This window comes from Tetrao urogallus (genome assembly GCF_951394365.1).
Source record: "Tetrao urogallus genome assembly, chromosome: 13".
Lineage (NCBI taxonomy): Eukaryota > Metazoa > Chordata > Aves > Galliformes > Phasianidae > Tetrao > Tetrao urogallus.
Window position 1 is genome coordinate 6,975,818 of NC_136826.1, and position 21,766 is coordinate 6,997,583.

Sequence of the window (21,766 nt, forward strand, 5' to 3'; positions counted from 1 at the left end):
GCAGGTCCCGCTGCCCATTCCTCCTCCAAAGCTGCTTCCCCTGTGGAAGGGACTGTGCTGCCCGGACACGGCACACCGGAGGGGACAGGGCATCTGGAAGGGACAACAAGCTCCGCCTATGACCTCCTTTAAAAGCACATTTATTATCTGTAAACCTCTGTTGTGACATACAGAAAACTGGGGAGATAATCAAGTTTGAATCCTGATGAGAATTCTCCTTAGAAAAATGGTTAGAGGAAAAAAAAGGCGGTTTGAAAATTGAAACTGTCCCAAGAAGAAGTGTTTCTGCTAGTTAAAAAGCCTTCAACTAGAAGAACTATTTCTTGTCCTTTACAAATGTAGTGCATCTGAAATCATTGAGAATTACAGTCTGGCTAGAAAAGGGCCTGTGCTTGGGCTGTGGAGGATGCTGGTGGCAACTGTGCACTTGGCACATCACATATGTGCTTCGGAGGCAGGGCAGCCCGGCAGCAGCTCTCCATTCACCACTGCCTCAGGGGTCAGCATCTTGTCCTTGCCAGAATCCAGGCGCTGCTTCTGCAGCATCCTCTGGTGCACCAGCGGGACGACGGAGAGCACCAAGCTACCGATGATGGGAGGCACTCCGGCGAAGTAAAAACCCGCATGGTAATTCTGAAAATAATCGTTGAAGTATCCTGGAAGAGAAGAGCAATGGTGGTTATCCTGCTTATTTAACCAGGACGGGAGAAAAATCAGACACATGCCAAACAGTCTCCAGTGCAAGTTGAGTAAGCACCCTCCAAAAATAACACATTGCCATTTATCGGCTCTGGAAAATCCTTCTGATGCAGGATGCTCTGTACAGCCCACATTAGACTTCCCTAATTCTAGGAATTCCCTTCTGGCAATGAATCATTCCCAGGCAATTTTTAGCTCAGATTCCAACTGCAATCAGTTCATGTGGTCACTTTGTTCTTGTGTCCCTTTCTCTGTCCCCTGCTTTCCTTGGCATGGAGAAAAGCACAGAGTTACTGCACGCAAACCCCACAAAACACAATGAGCCAGAAAGTCCAAAAGCTCCTATGCCAAAACGCCACCCTCAGTGACAGCAGCCATAAGCATCTGCTCCTTCCCAAGAGCAGGATCCAGGTGCAGCACCACAGTGTCACCAACCTGCAATTGGCGTGCCTGCAGTCATGGGCACAGCCATCAGCCCCATCAGGTACCCTATGGCCTGGGACGCTTGCATGGGCCCCACCAGCTCAAAGGCAATGGGGGCCATAATGGTGGTGAAGCAGCCATCGCAAAGGCCAAGGAAGAGGCAGATGACGATGACGCCCTCAAACCCTCGGCACTGTGGGATCATCATGCACATGATGCCAAACAGAACAAAGGACGCAACCTGGGGAGACAAAAGCAGGCATGTCGTTGGGGAGAGGCAGCAGGAAGCCATTCTGCTCCATCCCTCTGGTCACTTGAGGGTATCTCTGCTGGGCAGGAATGGGGAGGTCCCCAAGCATGGAGCACCAAGAGAAGCAAGTCACGGGCTCCATGTTTTCTTAGCTTTGCAGACATGATGAGGACCAGCAAAGCCAGAGTCATCTGATCACGCAAGCAAAGCTACAAGGCCCAGGGACAGAATATCCAAGTGTCCCACTGGAAGGAGCGACAAGCTGTTGTCAAGGAATATGGGCCAACCAAGAGCAGCCAAGTAGAGCAGGCACCATGATTACCTGCAGGTAAATCTTCTTCAGCCCAGGTATGCAGTCCCCAATGCGACCCGAAATCAAGCGCCCCAGCCCAGACATGCCTCCAAGACAGACTGGGAGAATCCAGTCTTTTTTGGTTTCTTTAAATTCCTTCTCCACATATTTCACCTAGGATGGAGGGAAGCACATAAGGACATGAATCCACAATTAATTCACTTCAGCAGCGAGCTCCCAGATTTGGGGGTGGTTGTGCGATACCCATGTTTACACTACGTTGTCACACCACCTTCACCCACCCCACACCCTGCAGCCCCCTCCTTGCCCACCACTGATGCTCATCCCCAAAGCAGAGAACATGTGGGAGCATTACTGACTGCTTTTCCCCACCTCTGGTGCCATTCACAGGGCAGTTTCTTAGTTTTGAAGCTTTTGATGGCTCAGTCCCTGCCGTTTCCCTCCTCCTGCCCACTTTTGCCTTTTCATCTCCACCCCTAGTCAAGGCTCTTACCAGGTGCATGTATGGTACAAAATACCCCAGGACAGCTGTAGCAATCCCAAAGGCCCAAATTCGATAGGTCTTTCTCCGGAAAACCCTCAAGTTGAAATACTTGCGCATCTGGGCCCAGCACTGCTGCCGCACACTCCGGCTGCCCAGTTTGTCCTGCCCATCGTGCTGAGAGTCACAGGAGGGTGGCAGGAGGGGCCGATAAGTCAGCGACAAGAAGATCTGGATGAGCATTAAGGCACTGAGCACTTGGAATGTGTGCGCCAGCCCGATGGCCTTTCCCACCATCTTCAGGAAGAAGGGCAGCGGCACAGAGATGAGGCAGCTGCTGCCGGCCACGATACCATTGGCCAGGCCAAGGCGACGCTTGAAGTAGTGACCAAGGATGACCAGCGAGGGCTGAAAGGCAAAGGAGCTGCCACAGCCAAAGAGGATGCCATATGTGAAATAGCGAACTTCCAGAGACCTGGTGAGAAGAAGACATTGAGATGGTCACAATATGTCTGGTCTAGCATTAAATGGGGAGGTTGGGGGCCCTGCATGTGGCAGGGGGGTTGGAGATTCATGATCCTTGAGGTCCCTTCCAACCCTGGCCATTCTGTGATTCTGTGATTCTGTGATTCTGTGATGTGGAGGCAAGGAAGCTGTCTCACCTGCTGCCCTGCAAACCCTTGTGTTGAGCCTAAGGGCAAGCATACCCTGCATAGTAAGCCTGGCCTCGAGGAGCTTATTCCCCAGCCAAGGCAGGGATTATCCTCAATCCACAGCTGGCATGTTAAACCTCCAGGAAAATGAAGACTGTCTGGAGAGTGCTTTCTGCAAGGAGGAGGAGGCGGCACCAACCTGCGTGCCTTGGGAAGCAGGCTTGAGTGAGTGGTTTTCAAATACTGCGAGCAGTTTTCTAAGGTAGGCAAAGGGTGTTATTTTTAGTTACAAGTCTTTTTTTTTTTTTCCCTTCTTTCTTTCCACTGAAACAACTAATTGAAAACACTCTGCACCCAGTGTTTCAAAGCAGAAGGCACCAACCCCAGTTATTAGGCACTTAGGGAGAGAACATCACATTTCTGCCCAGGCTCCAGGCTCCTTAATTATGTTCTCCTTCTTTAAGCTCCTCTGGGAGCTTAAATTAGATGGTTAATAGATCTCATTTGTACCTTACAGAGGTGTCTGTGCTCAAGCAGGGAGCGATGTGGCTGCCCTACAGAACAGCAGGAAGTCCAAGAGCCTTTGGAAGGAGCTTCTTCCCAAGGTCAGCCCGGTTTTCCCAGTGAAACCCAGCTCCTTCCTTAGCTGAAGTAAAAGAGTGCATAACACCCTTCTGTTCACTCCAGATGGAGTATTATTTCATCCCTGTGTAACACATTCACTTGCAAAAGTCTGCCACAAAATGCTGCATTGGAAGAGACTGCAATAGAAAGGTCTGGGCAAGCAATGCTGCACCAACGGGGTCTTCTCTCCAACACTCAGAACTGCTCGTGTGAAATACTGAGTACTGCTCACAGAGCAAACAAAAAGCAGACCAGATCTAACAGAGCAGTTCAAAACTGAGCAAATGTTTACAAGCACATCATTTCTTCCATGACAAGCTCTTCTCTTTAGCAAGCCAAGTGGGACAGGGAACATGAAAGCTGTGCCCAGGGGCTACAAGACAAACTGCTGTCTTGAAAGGCAATTTTCAGCTACCTCAGGGCAACTCCACATGAGAAACACATCCTGGAGTCAGTAGGCAGCAGGATAGTTCTGACCACACACTCACCAGCCCTGGCCACCTCAGCTGGGTTATACCAGCCTTGGTGCCACAGCTAAGCTGATATGTGGAGATAAAGGGAGACAAATGTCTCTGTTCCCATCTGCTCACCATCAATGCTAAGACATCCTTGTGGGACAGCACCAAAGCTAGGGCTCCTTCCAGCCTCACTGCTTAGCCAGGATTTGCCACCCTGCTGGCTGGGAAGCAACCGGCTGCTCCCCTATAGGAACAGCAGTATAATCTCCCTGGTACAAGGGGTTGTCCCATGAAGAATGAGGACCTCCCACAAATAATGAGTCTCCTTGGAAGAGGAGGTATTCCAGAAGTCCACATCCTCCTGGAACATGGAGCTCTCCCACAGATAACAAAGTCCCTGTGGGTAAGATCTCCTGTGGGTCAGGACAAGGAAGCCTCCAAAGAATAACACGGTCCCAGTGGGTAACAAGGTGCCCATAGGTAACAAGCTCTACTGGGAGGAGGAAGTGCCTCTCCAGTGGCTGCCCTTCACTGATGCTCCCCAGGGGAAGAGCCCTGGCTCAGCCCTGCTGACAGAGCTTCAGAGGTAGAAAATGCAGAGGGGAGGGAGAAGCAGAAGGGATGGAATTCAAAGCTCAGCTCTATAACACAACAGAAAATGCAGCAGTAATAGCAAGGTCCTAGGTGTAGCAAGTGGAGGTTTGCTCAAATACAACAGCCAAGGGCACAGAAAGAAATGAAAGATACTTGCCTTCAGAGGGCCTCAAGTATGCAGGAAGCTCCAACAAGATACCTTTGCCTCCACTGCCAACCCTTAAATGAGGTTTGGGAAGTGGTGGATCCTGACTCCTCCCCTTTTGGTCATTCAGGTACATTGCATGCCTCTGAGCTCGCCTGGGTTGGCCCTGCTTTCCCACCAAGTTCTCCACCATTGTTTCAAGATGTGACTTAGCAATTCCAATACAATCACAAAATACCTCACACAGCAAGATTTCTCTCTTCCTAGGTATGGTGGTTGATATGAACTTTGTGCCAAATCCAATGACAGAGGCATCCCCAGCCCCATGACCCTGAGAGTCCCCAATTTCTAGGGAGATGTCCCTGTTGCCCTACCCCTCTGCATGGTGACAGGGACTCCAGGCAACCACAGATGCAGGGGGTCACAGTTTCCAACAAGGCACCCCAGGGTGGGAGCACAGAGCCAGGCACGCCCTCTATGAAACCAGCAAGTTTTTGCTTGAAAAACCACTTCTTGCAGCATTCTAATTAAAACAATATTGATTGGAATTGAAACCCAACCCACAGCAAAATTTTCATTCAGACAAACTGAGGCAAATGACACTCTGGAGGATGTCTCTGCAGCGCCTTTGAGACAACATGCAAAGAGCTGTGAGTAAAGGACACTGGGGGCGACCTCTTTTTGCTCTCACTGAGACGGAAATGCATTGGGTTGGAAAGCCTATCACATCACATTGGGTAGAGCTGCCATCAAAACGCACATTAAAGAGCACCTGCCTGGGGAAACGTGCAGCAAGCCCCATGCTTGAGTAAAGCTCATGCTTGTTAAGGACAAAACTGCAGCTTGGAGAGGAATATGGGCTGTAGTGATGCCAGGAGAGCACTCATCCAGGCTGAACACCCCCATCTGCCCCAGACTTTTATCCTTACTTGGTGAAGGAGCTGGAGAGGAGCCCGATGAAGGCGATGGCAGCTCCCAAGGCTGCTGTGGTCCTGCAGCCGATGCGGTCAGTGAAGATGCTCACAATGGGAGAGCAGAAGAAAATCATGCCCATGGCCAAGGAGCCAACCCACGCTAAGGAGAGAGAATGAAGAAAGGTCAGGGCTATGATTGAATGGGGTTAGGACGCTGAACTAAACAAGAACCAACCCCAGTGCTGAAGGCAGTCTGGGCAGAAGCAGTCCCATCACACGACTTGTTAACCCCACATGTGCAGTCAGTGTACCACAAGATGGGTTGATGGGTTGATGGATGGACTAGATGATCTTAGTAGTCTTCTCCAACCTTAACGATTCTATGATTCTGCTACCATCATTAGGGCCAAAAGGTCCCATATCTCAACTCGAGGTATGGGATATCCAGATCCAGTGTCATGAACACAGCATTTCTTCACTCCCCACAAAGCCAGGGTTTCCCAACCTCCAGGAGGCTCCAGTCTTCGTCAGCATGGTTTTACCATCCCTCCTAGCCCCACTAGCAAGAAGACAGATCCAAACACAGCAAACAAGGAACATGAATTGAACAGCAATTAAGTAAACAGCACAAACAGGCAACTCATGATGTTGGTATGATGGGAACTGGATGTCAACACAAAATGAAAACCAGAGATGCGGCAGAGGCTGGGAGGAGGCAGCTGAAAGGAGGAGTGCATGGGGATACATCTCTGCCTTCCGAGAGCTGTTGGCTGTGCCAGCTGACATCACAGCCCCTGGTCAGGACAAGGAGCTCTTATCTCCTCTCAGCTCACCTCTGGAAAAACCACTGTCTGTCTGTCTGTCTGCTTTAGGAAGCTTTTATTATTTGCAGATTATTTCAGCTCCACCCTCAACCTTCTCCCTTTTTAATGGTTTTGGTGTGTGCTTTTGGGAGGAAAGGCAGGCTTTCAAGAAAAAGCAATGTGGAAAGGAAAAAATCTGTGTCTACCCACAGTGAGGAGGAGCAAGGTGGGCAGGCTGCACAAATCAGACAAACAGTCAGACAAAGGGGGCAGAAGGGGCTGGAGCACCCAGCCTGGTACATTCTGCAGCCCTGTGCCATGTTCCCTGCTGCTTTCTGACTTCTATCTCCCTTGTACCTACAGCAGGAGCTCTGCAAGGCCTCTCAGCACCCAACAGCAGCCGGTCCTCCAGCAGCATGAGACCATCAGAAAATAGCCAGGTCCCCATTAAGAGAAAATTCCTGCTGCACAACAACCTCCCCAGCTTGGCCTCTCAGGGACCACACAGGGAAGCTCTGGAAGAGCCGGCCCTTCAGAATTAATTGCAGGCTCTCAAGGAGCCAATTTAATCAGAAGTATTCCTTAATAAATTCAGAGAGGAGCAAACACAAGAAAAGAAAAGCCAAGGCCAGACTGCAGCAGAGGAGAGGGGCGGGAGGGCGGCCAAGATGGGCAGGGCTCGGTAAAGTGGATAATGTGCTTCCAGAACTGTTCCTTCTACTGCAGCCAAGGCAGTAAAATGTGAGATGGCCCCGTCATGTTTGAAGTTTGTTATTTTTGGAAATTGCTTTAAGAAACACGGAAATAAAAGCATAAAGTGTGTATTAAATTTAAAGGGCCAGATTCGGATCTTAACTGCTCCAAGATTTACACGCAAATAAGCAGGATCAATCTCTCACCCAAAATGTACACTCACCTGCTGAGATCAAAGTGAGCCCCAGCCAGCACTCAGCACTGAGTGCTCAGCATCCCCAGCTCTGGGTTTGGGAGAGGAGATAGCTCCCAATTAAAGCTGCTAAACAAAACAGACTCCCATGGCAAATTGCTCTACCTCAGAGAAAAGGCTTACCACAAGCAATGAATAAAAAGAGGTTTTGGTAACAACAGTGAATTAAAATTACTGGGAACAACAACCTGTTTTGCAGAGGATGTTGGGACTGGAGGAGGCTCTGAGTCTGGAGCACTCCTCTGTGGACAGCAGGGCTCCCACTCCTTAGGGATGTGCAACCTGTGCCTTGTTTTGAGCTGAAGGAGCTCTGTGGATGCTTGGGGTGCAGGAAGAGCCAACCATGGGGCTGGTGCCATGAGCAGCCCTCTCCCCTGCCTCTGCTGTAGCAGAGGCTGACCAAGGAGAGCATCCCATCAAGCAGAGTGGTCATACAAACAGTAGAGCTCAGCTACAGCTCCCCACATGGCTCCTTCCCACTTTGACTTAATAAAGTCAACTTGCTGACTTGAGGCGGGTCCAAAGGCCTTCGTGGTGGAGAAGGCAATGGTTGAAGGTACTCAAGAGGAATGACGATGCAGTGGTCAGCAATGTGACTGAGACAATCCCTGCTCCCAGCACTGCTCGCTCAGGGCTCTAGATGGAGCAGAAACCAGAGAGCATCCCCATTTGCTCATCAGCCCCACATCATCAGGCCATGACTGCAATGCCTTGGGAACACTGCTGGAAACCTTATGGCAGAGGAGGGCCAACAGGAGGTTGGGACCTGCCAAGGGGCTTTGAGTGCCAGGTCTGTGTGTTCATAGAATCAGGGACACTGGGTTAGTCCATGCTTGCATGGTTTTCTTCCAAGTAAGACCACCCCAGCCTCCTTCCCTGTCCTTATTTTGGAAATTTTATAGCAGGGCAAGGTAGGCACAGCAAGGGGAGAAACAAATGGCAAAACATAATGCTTCGAGATGTAGGTCCCAATTCCCCCTGGTGCTGAGTGCATTGTTCCAGCTTTCACAAAAACACCACTAAAACTCTGCTCTGCACAGTACTTTGGGCCAAGCCTATTTGTTCCTTTAAAAACGCCTCTCCAGGGAGACAAGAGGAAGGGACGTCGCTGGCGGTCGTGCTTCCCCGCTGACCCACATACCGCAGGCGGGAGGGATCAAGGGCCAGGAGGTGAGCTCAGATCCGGCGCTGGAGGAAGTGTCTTCCCTCGCTTCCCGCGGCTTCTCCCACTCAGACGGGGCGGCCGCTGGAGGGACGGGGACAGGGGATGGGGATAGGAACAGGGAATGGGGATGGGCACATGAATGGGGATGAGGATGTGCTGCAGAGGGTGTCCTTTCCCAGATGCTTGAAATTTCTTGGAGGATCATCAAAGACCTTCCCAGCCTCCCTGGCTCCTTTTTGGGAGCCCAAACAAGCTGGTGGCCCTGCTGACACAGGCAGCTAAGTGCAGCCCCAAGCATCTGCAGCCAACACACAGCAGCTGTTCTACCCCGCAGAGCTTCTGCGTCATCCCCCTGCTTGCTCAAAGATGAGCCTGAGACACAGCCCCGTACTAACACCCCGTGCTGAGAGGACTAGAATAAGGCAGGCACACCGTGAGGGCTGAGGAGGCCAGCACAGGGTGTGGGAGGAAGGGACGACAGGACGAGGAGCAGCATAGCAAAGTTGGAGAGTGGCGAAGCTGGAGAGCAGCAAAGCAAGGCTCCTCTGGCTACAAGGGGACACAGCCAGCCCTGTGCATCACGTGCAGCCCAAAGCCAGATCAGCTCACTCAGGGTCTAGCAAGCCCTGCTTGGTACCGTACCCAAAGCTTCTGAACAAAGTCCTCCTTCATCAGCTTGTCCTCACTCCCTCCTTCCATGCACAGCTCACAAACAGTCCAAAGCTGGGAATAAAGGGGATTGCTCAGCCCCAAGGCAATGCCTCATGAATGCTGTGTCCTTGTCATGGTGGTCCTTCGATGTCTTGTGACCACTAAGTGACAGACAGCAATCTGTGGTCACTGTCTCACGGCCGTGCTAAGTGGGGATGGAGGCAGAGCGTGGTTTGGCTCAACAAGAAGCGATGCAGAGGATTTGCATGAGGTCTGTGCCTTGGATGTGCACAAGATGCAGCCTGACACTCACTCTGCACCGTTCTCACCCCGAGACATGATGCTGGAGAGACTCTCACCCCCACAGCAGCAACACGCGCCTGTCCCTGTGAAGATGTTTGGAAGCTGTAGGCAGCACATGCAGTGCAGGTGGGCAGCACCGTTTGCCCAGGCAGGCCGGGAAGGATTTTCTCCTCTGCATTTCCTCCTGGCTTACAATTTCTGTGAGATGATTCACCCACTGCTGCCATCAGACATCACCCCACGCCTCCCCAGCCCCGGCCCCTTCTGCCTGGTGCTGCTGTGGAACCCAGAGCGGTTCCATTTTAACACACACATGCCCTCCTCCCGTTTGCGGAGCCAATCTGTGATTCGCCTTTCATGTGTGCGATGTTGATTCCTGGCAGCGTTTATCTTGGCGCAAACACCCGCTCTGAAATGCGCACGCATTTTGAGACTCAAACCCTGCCTTTCGTTCTCTATCTGCTCATTAATCCTCATTGTTCCTAAGCCCCTTTTCAAAACACACCCGAAGGGAGAAGGTTCCTTTTTATTGCTGAAAAAAGCTTTCCAGCACCAGAAACACCAGCAGCAAGTGCAGCTGTACTCACACACATGCACTGTGCCAGGGCCAATACAACCCCACTAGGTGCCCAGTGCCAGGACCCCTTCCTCCAGCTTTTCTCGTCTTTGTTTTCTTACATAATTTTTTTCCTGGCTCTGACACCACTCAGATGTCCCCCAAATCAACACACTGCAGCAAACTGAGTCCTTGGGTTTATTTTGCATCTAGCAAGTAGGGAAAGCATGGTCTAGAGGCAGAATTAGATTTAAAGTTAGGATCAGGCTTAGGGTTAGGGTCAGGGTCAGGGTCGGGTTTAGGGTTACAGTCTGGGTTAGGGTCAGAATTCAGGTCAGAGTCAGGGTTGGGATTAGGGTTAGGATAAGGGACAGGGTTCAAGTTCAGGTCAGGATTCTCAGCTCTCCCCAGCTGACTGCACTCTCTGGCAGCTTGAGGCTCCCTCCAGGCCCATGCCACCTCACCATGTGTTTTTGGGGAAAAGGTCCATGTTTCTGAGTTCAGGCAGATCCCAGAGCCAAGGGCAATGATTAACTTTGGCTGGATGGCACAGGTCAGCCGTGGCCCCAGACACTGGCTGCTGCACGTTCGAAATAGTGAGTCTTTGGAAAAACCATGACCTGACCAAACTTCATGGGGCTTTGGCTGTGATTAACCTCCTCCCACCCATGTCTGTCCCCGACAGCTGGGAGACTGCAGCCTTCCATCATCCTCTGACCCAAAGATGTGTCCTCATTCCAGAACCCACCTTGGCCACTAGGAGCCTGTGACTAGTGCCTACCTCTTGCAGAAGGACAGGTGGTAGAGCTCCCGGAATGTGCTGCATGGCTTCACCTCTTCCTGCAGCCCAGCACTGCCAGGAGGCATGGGATGGCAAACCAAGGCAGGGGTGATAAACCAAGGCAGGGATTGGCAAGGACACGAGCAGCATGGGTATACTCAAGGCATTATGAGCCCGCAGTGCCCTTGGGGAGAGGATGGTCGCCAGCGGGACCTCTCACAAATTGCAGGCAGGGTGGTCTCTGCCTGCTTCATCCCCTGGAAATCTGTATGCCCTCCCTGTCCCTCCCACAAGCCCTGCTTGTGCCGCGCTTGGCAATCCTTTGCTTTCTGCCGGGAGGCCGGGCTGAGGCCGGGTGCTTTTTTCCAGACTGGAAGAGACAGCAAAGCTCCCCTCTCTGCCAGATTTCTCTCGAGCGATCTTCTGTTTCCCATTAATGTTGAGAAGAAACCATCAGCCTCGACTCCGCGCCCCTCCCAGCACAGCTCCCAGGGGCGCCTGTCAACATCCAAGCAAAGGGGCAAACTCAAACCAGCCATACTCAGAAAAACACTCTGTTTTCAAAGGGAATACAAAGAGGCCGAGGAGAATAAATGGAGGCAAAACACTGGGCTTGGAACAGGCTTACAGAGGTCTTTTTACCCCCTGGTCAGGCATTTGACAGCCTTCAAGCCCTGGGAGATCTGAGGGTGGGGAAGGGCCAGGGATAGGGTACAGATGGGAAAGGAGCAGCTCCTGCATAGCATCAACCTCACGTTCCCCCAATTGATAATTAGATGTCCTTTGGCTGATCAATAATTAAACGTCCCTTGCCCCTCTCCTTCAGTGCAACACATGGCTCTTGCCAAGTTGCATCCTATCATCAACAAAGTCCACTCAACAAAAGCTATAGCCATGGCTGTAAATACAAAAGTCTATGCAGTGTGAGTAGCTGCTGTGGGGGCTTTCCAAGGGGAGGCCCCTTGCATGTTGGCTTTTAGCTTGTTTCGCAAACAGGCTTTGTTCCCAATGAGATAAGGCATGGATGGCCAAAGCCTTGGATGGCACTGTTGCACCTCTCTGCATCGCCACACCGGTCCCCAGCTCCAGTGTGGGGTGGCACGAGGTGATGCTGGCTGTCTGGGGATCCCACAGGGCTAATTAAAAGCAATAGATAAAAAAATAGAGGAATCTCAGGATGAACTGTCTGGGAGCTGAGCCAGAGCTGCTGGGTCAGATGTGGCTCTGCTGGTGGCCACCGGGACACTGTTTCCTCCTCCTGTGTCAGGAGTTCCTGCCTGGTCCCCAACAAGTGCCTCTGTGTAGTGCTCTCTTAGCCCATTGATAGAGAAAAATCCCCAAGTCTGTATGTTGTTGTTAAACCACACACCCAGAGGCCAGGAGAGGGGTAAAACTTCCCTGCGATCTTAATCTCTTCATTGGAGTTCCCTTACATTAAAGCACACGTTTGAGAACACCTGGATATCTCAAGAAAAATAGAGCATGCCATAACTAAGCAAATCTGATAGCTGAAGGAAACTGAAGAACAGTAATATAGAAATGTATTTATTTTTATTTCAGAGAGGAATGGGCTAGACCCCTTTGCCAATGGGGTGTTACTTTTGGCTGACCTGCTCTCATCTGAGAGTTCTCCAGTGGGAACACGTGTGTGCATAGGGCTGTGTGCATCCGCGTGTACACGCACGTATACACAGGTATGAAGGAGTGCTGCAGTGCAGAGTGGGGCCCGGGGGACACAGGGACACTGGATAAGTCCAAGTGCCTGGGCAGCAGTGTGCCTCCAGCCGCGCGGAACGCCAGAATTTTGCTGCATCAAGGGCTTTTTGATCAGAATAAATAACAGAGCAGTTTCAGGAAGGGTTCTGTGGGCACTGGGGGCTTGATCCTCCTCCAGCTCAGGTTTAAAAGCTGCACATCCTACTTCTGTGCTCAGAGAACCTCCTCCCCAGGGAAATGTTGTATTCTGGGGTCGGTGCAAGGATCAAAGGGCAAATTCCCCTTTTCTAGTAGGAGTCAGACATGGGAATGATAGCGGTAACCAGTCACTGAGCAGCCAGTTGGCTCATTTTCCTGCTACTTGTTTTCAGTTTCTGACATGAAGACCACTCATGCCCTGCTCCTTGGAAAAGGAAGTGCATCTGTGTGCACGAAGCTGATGCCCTTAGGACCTGGGGACTAGGAGGGAAGCCATGGGACATGAATGAGTGCGTGGGCACAGCACAAGATGCGGCTCCCCATCCGCAAGGCATCCAGCACTTGCTCTGAGCTGACCACAATGTTGTAGCATTTCAAGGAGGTGGGATGGTCAGGAGGTGTCACAGGATAGGCAATGGAAAAGCCCAAGCAAGCCCCAATCGATGCTCGGGATCCCCCCAAGCCACTGCTGGTCCCACCAGGACATGGAATCGGACCGGTCGGAGCGGCTGGGCGCTTTGCAGAGCCTGGAGAGCCTCCCTTCTGCCTACATTGACAATGATAGACCCATACCAGCTGCTTCTTGCTCAACCTGTTCGACCATTGGGGCTGAGCCAAAACTTACTCATTCATAAGAAAGCACATGGAGAGATTGACTCGTCACCAGCCCCGAGTAATGGGGAAAATGCCAGCAACCCACAGCTCACACACGGGAGCAGGAGGCTGCTTTTCAAGCCTCCATCACATTCCTGAACTCAAATGCTCTGACAAAGCAGGAGAGGGAGAAATGCATTACTGATGGATGTGGCCCTGGGAGATGCCATGTCATGGCCACCATGGCATGGTCACAGTGGTATGGCCACTAGGAGGGAGACCTCTGAAATCCAGCCTGAGGCTCAGCCCCAGAGGGTTAATGGCCAACCACAGGGTTCAGATCAGGCCCTGAAGTACCCACACTCCAGACTGTTTGCTCTATGGTTTGCTTGATGAACTGGAGCAGGGCAGAGTTTAATAACCTTTAAAAAATCCACCGTGATTTGTTAGCCTTTGGCAATACACTAATTTCATGTGATTCTCCCTTAATTAAGTCCCTCTCCCAAAAACATTATTTAGCCCAGATGCAAGTAGAGAGAGGCATCAGGGAGGTTCACAGGGATGGGCTGTGACTGCTGAACTTGTGTCACCACATCACTGGGGATGCAAAAATGTGGCAAAAATGTGCCTTGTACTCTGGCAGATTTGTCTGAAAATGGAAAATCTGTGGGCTGGGGAACATGGCAGGTGATGCCCATCTTGGCCCAAGGGCAACAAGAATGAAGCAGGGACCCCAGAAAACCTTAACACCTCCAGAAGCATTGGGCTCTGCTGAGTTTATTTTGCAGAAATAACAATCAACCCACCCAGTGTGTCTGATATTTATCCTTTGGCAGCGCCATATCTCAGTAACACTGCTATTATTACATGCCACAATTAAGCGATAGAGTTGTAATTACCTTATCTGATGGCAGTGCTGGCCAGTACTGCTGAGTGGCCAACTTGGTTGTTGCTTTACCACATTGGGCATTTCAAAGCCAAATGAAGGGTTCTGGGGTCCCCAATACAAGAAAGGCATTGAACTGTTGGAGCGGGACCAGAGGAGGGCCATGAAGATTATCAGAGGGCTGGAGCACCTCCCCTGTGAGGACAGGCTGAGAGAGCTGGGGCTCTGCAGCTGGGAGAAGACCTTTTAGCAACCTGCCAGTACTGAAGGGGGCCTTCAGGAAAGCTGGGGAGGGACTTTTCATAAGGGCAGGCAGTGACAGGATGAGGGGAAAAGGCTTTAAACTGAAAGAGGATAGATTTAGATGAGATATTAGGAAGAAATTCTTTACTGAGAGGGGGGTGACACTGAAACAGGTTGTCCAGTGAGGCTGTGGGTGCTCTCACCCTGAAGGCCAGGCTGGATGGAGCTTTCAGCAACCTGGTCTAGAGGGAGGTGTCTCTGTCTATAGCAGGGGGTTGGAACTGGATGATCTTAAAGGTCCCTTCCAACCCTAACCATTCTGTGAGTCTATGATTCTATGATAATAAGGCCAGGAGGGCCCGTGAGCGGGCAAGGCATGGTGCCAGGGCTGCAGGCTTAGTGAGGGACTCAGCACATCCAGCTGCATCAGCACAATCGTGGTGTTTATTGCAGAGGAGCCAAGCCCCGGCATCTTGGCATACCAGGAAAAGCAAAGCTGGGGATTTTCATCCTCACATTCATCACCTCCCAAAGAGCCTTTTTTGACCTTCCAAAAAGGTCAAATGCCAGTGAACTGGTTGGACCATTGGACAAAAGTTGGACTTGATGATCTCACCAGCTGGACTTGATGATCTCAACAACTGGACTTTACAATCTGAGTGGTCTTTTTCAACTTAACAATTCAACGATTGATTCCAATTCAGACTTTAGGTTTGGAGCAACTCGTATCCTAAGTCTCACTGTTTTTTCTCTTTTTCTGTTTTCATTTGCCCCGGCTGGGCCGAGTGCCCCTGCCTGGCAGGTCGCAGACCTCCTGGCCGGGCAGCCGGGTGCCGCCGGGGCGCAGCCACAAAAAAGGCTGATGCAAATCGCATCGTTAGCATTCTTTCCGTTTTAATAACCCAAGGTGTTACCAGCAACAGTGTTACTGATTTTTATCTCCGCAGCGCCTTTTAAAAGAGCTCCAATTTGTTTTTCTTGGAGATCTCATTTTGTTTTATTAAAGCTAACACTGAGAGGGAAAGGAGACATTCTGGGCCCAGAACAAAAATATCCCATTTAAATACCCTGTATTATTTTCTTGGAAACACTTCTCCTTCAACTTTAATTAAGCTCTCCCTGGGCCGGGAGCTTGGCGTGCCCGGCTTACAGCGAGCTAATCCCCTGCAGCCCCCGCCCCAGCACTCCCTGCTTCCATTGTGTGCACAAACCTCAAGAAATAAATGTGTTTTTGCTAAAATACGCAGATTAATAGCTGGCTCATGACCAAGAACGCCTTGACATTGCCTCTTTGCCACGGAGCACTGCCCTGGTACTCCCTGCTGCCTCAAGCAGGAGACCAGAAAGCAGCTTTTGGGTTTGGAGTTTTCTAAGTAGGGAATCATAGAATGGCTTGGATTGGAAGGGGCCTCAAAATTCATCTAGTTCCAAACCCTGCCATAAGCAGGGTTGCTGATCGGTAGATCAGGTTGGGAAGAGAGTGCTCTGCCCAGTGTCTGTGGTGCCACGGAACCATCAGACACCAAATGCCACTGTCACCACTGCAGGGCCAATGGCCTGCTGGGTGCAGCGCTCCCCAGCCGGGAAATCCTGAGGGGAGTGTGTTTGGGTGTCGGCACGTGTGTGCCCATTATATAATTAGTACCGATCCTTAATCATGGGCAATTTCCTCTGGACTTGGTGCTGAGGGTGCACTGGAGCTGCTGTTGTGTACAGGTTGCTCCTCGCCATGTTCCAGCACCACTGCACCCCGAGACGGCTGGCAAGTACAAACACACACACACTCACGCAACATCCCCCGAGAGGCAGGATTTCACCTCCCATCTGTGCGCAGGAGCTGCAGGAGTGGAGATTAAGGCCAAGAGCCTGAAACAAAAGCTTTGTTTCGGTGCCTGATGCAAGGTGGCCAAAGAAGGGGCATTTGAGGGATGCCACTTGCTGGACTCCACGTGCCTTGTCTCCCCTGGATCCGGGAACTGGTGGGGGCTCATGCCAGAGTCCCCACACAGCACTGCACCAGGTAAACCCCAGCAAGTCCCAAGCACCAGGATCAGTCACAGGCAGTGCAGTCTGCAGCAATCTGCTGGTCCCATGTGTGCCCAGGAGACTGCTGCCCTAAATGAGCTGCACTGGGGTAAACACCCAGCATATGGACATGACCTGTGGGTGTCCGGGCACACCCTGCAAAGGGATGAAGGACAGAAGGGCTTCACCCAGCTTCTCACCCTAAATCATGCATCAGGTGATAAATAAACCCCAAATCCCAAAACGAATGGGGAGGCTGGAGTGGGGCAGCCCTCTGCCCGCAGCCCATGCCCAGCAGCCGGCAGGACCTGTTGTGCGAGGTGCTGGGGGAGAGATTTTCATCGCTCACAGATGCAAAGCGTGTTGCAGCAATGCTGAGTGCGCGTCATGGGGCTTTTGCAACCGCCCCAACTATCTTGGGGTGGATGCAAGGAAGTAGCCTGGAGTGAACCGAGCTCCCACGGTGCCGGCAGTGAGCAGTGCGGCACACGCTGCCAAAGGAGCATTGCCTTCCCTGGGGACAGGGAATGGGAACAATCCTTCTAGGAAGAGAAGGAGAAAAGAGCAGGGAGCAGAAATGTTGCACAGTTTGAGTGCAGGTGCTGTGGAGCAGGTGGGGAGCACCCGAGGGCAGTGAGCCCACAACAGTGGGTTCAAAGAGGTGCCGCTTTGGGAACAAGGTTGTCCAGAGAAGCTGTGCAGCCTCTATTCTTGAAAGCATCCAAAGCATCCCCTTGGCTGGCTGCTGGAGGATGCAGGTAAGGTCTGGAGACCCAGTTTGATTTGGAAACATAGGCAGCAACACAGAAGCTCACGACATGTTGGCTGTGCAGAGTGAGTAGTGGAGTCAGCAGTGAATGAAAGTGCCGAATCCTGCAGGTTTGGGTAGGAAGGTGGGAGCTCAAAGCGGGTACCACGGGAGGATGCTGGAGGCTGAGCACAGTGCAGCTCTGTGGCTGCCGCTCCCTTCCAACCTCTGGGCGCTGTTGAAATGGATTGGGATCGTTTCCAAGAATTACCTCCTGTGATTTGCTCTCCCTGGGGTTTCCCTCACGAGGGGGCCCACGCACCAGCCCCAGGGGGAGCCGTGCTGGCTGCTCCCCTCAGGCTCTCCTCGTGTTGGTTGTACCGAAATGCTTTATTTTGTCAAGAATCAGTCACTCCTTCAGCAATCCTCCCCGCCCCGTTATGGTGTTGAGTTACAAACAGCCCTTTCCAGCTAAGCTCACCCATCCTAATGGGTGTTCCAGGAGAAATTTCTCCCCTCAGATTAAACAGAAAGCCAGTTATGGAGATGCCATCACCCTGGCACAGTGAGACCCATGTACGGAGGGCTGCGCAGCTAACTCATTGGGGCTGGGCAAGAAGGGAAGGCTGCTCCTCCCGCTCCCACGCACGGATGGGAGGAGGAGGCTGATGAGGCTGATGGACAGACAGGGGGGAGGAGGACGGAAGGGAGGAGGAGGACAGACACATGGACATGCCTGAAGGGCTGTGGCCAAGCAGAGCAGCTCCTGGGGTCATTCTTCTGGGTGCACTCAGCTCCCATTTTAAGCAATGGAAACATTAAATATTAAGCAAAGAGAGTTAATCTGTACCTAGTGTATTGACAAAGAGCAGAAGAGGGGGGAAGAAGATAAATAAAAATATCGGGGGGAAAAATCAATGCAGTCCAGCAGCCGCGCTCGGCTGTCACTCAGCACCTTGGCAGAGCAGGACAAGTTGCTTCTGGCTGAGTGCTCACATGCCTTTTTTAATATATTTATCCCAGTGTCAGTGACCCCCCGCCAATCTCTGCCTCCCCCCCAAAAGCAAACAAACCCAAAAGCACAGAGTGTGCCGTGCTGAAGTCCCGGCGGGGCCCCACGCTGCGAGGGGACGGCGGTGGTCCCGGCAGCGAGCGCAGCGCTGCTTGTTGACGGCCGCCTCGCAGTATACTTCTCCAAACAAAGCAGCGTATGCATTCAATGCATTGTTGGGAGAGGGTTTGTTTTCAAAGCCTGACCCGAAATTTGAACTCCGTGGATCCTGCGTTTCTCAAGATCAAACGCGAGAAAATGTGACCAGTGCAAACAAGAAATAAACCTTGATAATTATAGCTGTGCGCTGGGACGGCTATTGTTTGGCTCAGACCAGTACCCGCTTCAGCATAAACAGAACCCTATTTTTAAAGGGATGCCTGAATGGCCGTGGCCGTGCTCAGCACTGGGCTGAGAGCCCCTCTAACATGAGTCCACCTCCCTGGGCATGGGGATGGGAGCCAGGGTGCGGAGCCCTAGGGCTGTGCAGGATGGACTGCCTGTTCCCATCACATCTGCACAAGACAAGGGGATCCCAGCATTTGGCTGCCGCCGCCAGCCATGAAAAGCAGAAGGACACTGGGGCATGGACGGATGGATCCAGGAAGGCAGTATCAATTCACACTCACAAAGGAACTCCGATATTTTCCCGATTACGTTTGCACACAAACGACCGCCGCAGGGAAATTATGCAACCCCGAGCAGGAGCAGTGGGGAAACCAGGGGAGAAAGGGTTGAGGGCCCCACACCACATCCCACAGCCCCCAGCATTCACCCCAAAACCCACAGCCTGCTGATACCGGACCCATCCCCACGTTGTGGTTCTCAATAGCCCCTCTGCTGGGTGCCCAGGCTGGAACGCAGATCCGTCACTCAGGCAGTGTAATTCTCCAGCCCGGCTCACCTCACACGCCCACACACCTTTCTTTTTCGAGGCCTCTGTGCGGTCACAGCCACAGATAAATACATCTTGGGAGTGAGAGACAGATGCTGTCTCCTCCAAACTCTGTCTTGGGCATGTAGACTTGAAACCACCAGGGCTTGTGTTATTCAATTTCTTTTGTTACTGCTTCTACGTTCCCAGCTCTGCCTTAGGCTCTGCAGATAGGATCATAGCAAGCAGGAAGCAGCCAGCTCAGCGAAGAGCTGCCCGGGATCTCACACATGCACAGCCCATCAATCACTGTAATTACCCCAGCCACACGCGCCCTGCACACCGCCGTGACACCGTCACCTCTGTTTCTCCGGTGACAGCATCGCAGGGGTAATTCCCCATTCTCAGGTGGTGCCTTTGGGCTGGGATCACCCCCATCTTCTCATAAGGACTGGGGACAGCTCGGCCACCAGCGGTCCCCACACTGGGCTTTGAGCTCCCTACCAGCCCCAGTCCTGTGTCCCATGCAGAGGGACAACAAAATCACTGGGTTTTGCCCTACGCCAACAGCTTGACCCTACAGTTACAAGTGAGCTGGGCCATAGGTGTCCATCATAGGATGGAAATGACCTCATGGAGGTTGGGCCTCTGGCACATCAGGGACCCCTGACTGCCACCCCAGGGCTGGGGTCCCCATTTCACTGGGGACAGTGAAATGTCCCTTCTCCTGTCAATGCAACACAGCCCCGATGCTGGCTCCCCGGTTCCTGCTCATATGTGCAGGTGGACACTGTCTGTGGCCCTATGCCTGCCCAGGAAAGCTGCTTCAAGGCAACGTGGCTGCAGGGCAGATGTTCACCCTGCCTGTGGATCCCAGAGCCAGGACAGATGGACAGTCAGTCAGACACCCACGTCGGGAAGCAAGAATCACATAAGAACGACATGAACTCCACGGGCTGATCCAGCATCGCTCCCCCTCCACCACGAGGCAGCGGGCAGGACAAGCTCCGGGCATGCTTTTCGGATGAATTACTTTTAATTGAGTACATCGCAGCTTAGGAACAACACATGATACTGCGGCGGATAAATATAGGGACGAGCGCGGGGCCGAGGGGGCAGGGAGCGGTCCGGCTCCACGCGGGGCCGGGAGGGGTCGGGGAGGGCCGAAAGGGACCCGTACCTGTTTTAAACTCCAGCGTGGGGTCCTTCTTGCCCTCGCCCAGGTCGCTCTGCAGCATGGTGTAGATGATCCCGAAGGAGTTGTGGATGCCGAAGATGGAGCCATTGCACCAGGCGGCGGCGAAGACCACGACCCAGCCGAAGCCGCCCTCGGGAGGCTGGAAGGGCGCGGCGGCCCCGCTCGGCCCCCGCTCGGCCCCGGCCCGGGGCTCTCCCTCCCCGCCCTCCTCCGCCGGCCCCCGCTCGCCGCCCTCCGCCCCGCGCTGCGCCATCGCGGCCGCGCTCCGGCCGCCGCCAGCCGCCCGACTGCCCCGCAGCCGGTCCCACATGCCCGCCACCCCCCCCCGCCCGCCCCCTCCTGCCGCAGCCTCACTCCCCGCCTCCCCTCCGCCGCCTCCATCCTCCTCCTCCTCCATCGCGCGGCCCCGGCCCCTACCTGCCGCCCGGACCTCCCCCCACCCTCCCCGGGCCCCTCTCTTCCCGGACCACCCCCTTCCCCTTCGGAGCGGGCGGTGCTTTCCCGGCCGCCCCCCTCCTCGATCCGCCGGGGCTCAGCGCCGGCCCCCGCCGCCCCGCATCGCCCTCCGCCGCCGCATCCTGCGGCGGGAGCAGCCCCGGGGCGGGCCCCCACCGGCACCGCCTCCGCAGGGCCCTACCCCGAGCCCCGCGGAGCTCCGGCCCGGGAAGGGAGGACTGCAGGGGGCCGGGGGGTACCCAGGTGAGGGCGGAGCTGGGAGCGTGGCCCGACTGGACTCGGAGCTCGGTGGGTGGGGGCTGCAGCGCCGGGAGCTTTTATTTCCACGCCCGTTTGTGGCCCTCGGCTGCAAAAAGCGGGGGGGGGGGGGGGGGGGGAGGAGATGCGGAGCTGCGGGGACTGCGTCTGGAACGCCCTCGGCTCTCCTTCAATTAAAAAAAAAAACTAACTCCAAATCCATATATTAAAGGCTCTTTCCCCACGCCGGGGCTATTTACACCGCCCGCATACCAGGCGCGGGCTGCCGTCTTCCCGTGCCCTAACGGCCGAGCGATGTCAGATCGCTATCAGCCCGCCCGAGGAGCGCGGCTCCGCTCGGCCCTTCCTCCGCTGCAGTCTCCTCCCCGGATCCCCGCTCCCGGCTCTCGGCTTCGCTGCGCTCGGAGCATCTTCCACTGCCCTCTGCCGACACCCGGGGCTCGGAGCAGCGCGCTCCGTGCTCCTTTTTTCCTTCATACCCGCTGCGGAGCTGCAAAGCGAGGGATGACCACACAGCGAAGTGGGGTTTAAAAAGGGGCAGACGGAAGGAAGGCGGCCGGCAGCGTCATCTGCGGGATGCCGGGCGCGGAGCATCCTCCGGTTCTGATGGGAGGGGAGGGAAACCGCAGCGGGAGGCCGAGCAAAACACGGGTGAAAGGCAGCTCCGAATAAATGTTTGTTTGCTGGATGGAAATATCTCGTGCGAGCACCCTGGGAAGCGCAGCTGTAGAAACGGTTTGCAGCATCGTGGCTGCAGTGC

The 21,766-nt window shown here is 53.4% G+C and overlaps 1 protein-coding gene across 1 annotated transcript; it reads right to left on the reverse strand.

Moving 5' to 3' along the window:
- Positions 1-435: 435 nt before the first annotated feature.
- On the reverse strand, positions 436-20,602 carry SLC16A2 (solute carrier family 16 member 2; the record flags this gene model as incomplete). Its single annotated transcript, XM_079542052.1, has 6 exons — positions 436-656; positions 1,135-1,363; positions 1,695-1,838; positions 2,179-2,641; positions 5,570-5,714; positions 20,275-20,602. 6 exons carry the CDS (start codon positions 20,600-20,602, stop codon positions 436-438), a joined length of 1,530 nt encoding a protein of 509 aa, XP_079398178.1.
- Positions 20,603-21,766: the final 1,164 nt, after the last annotated feature.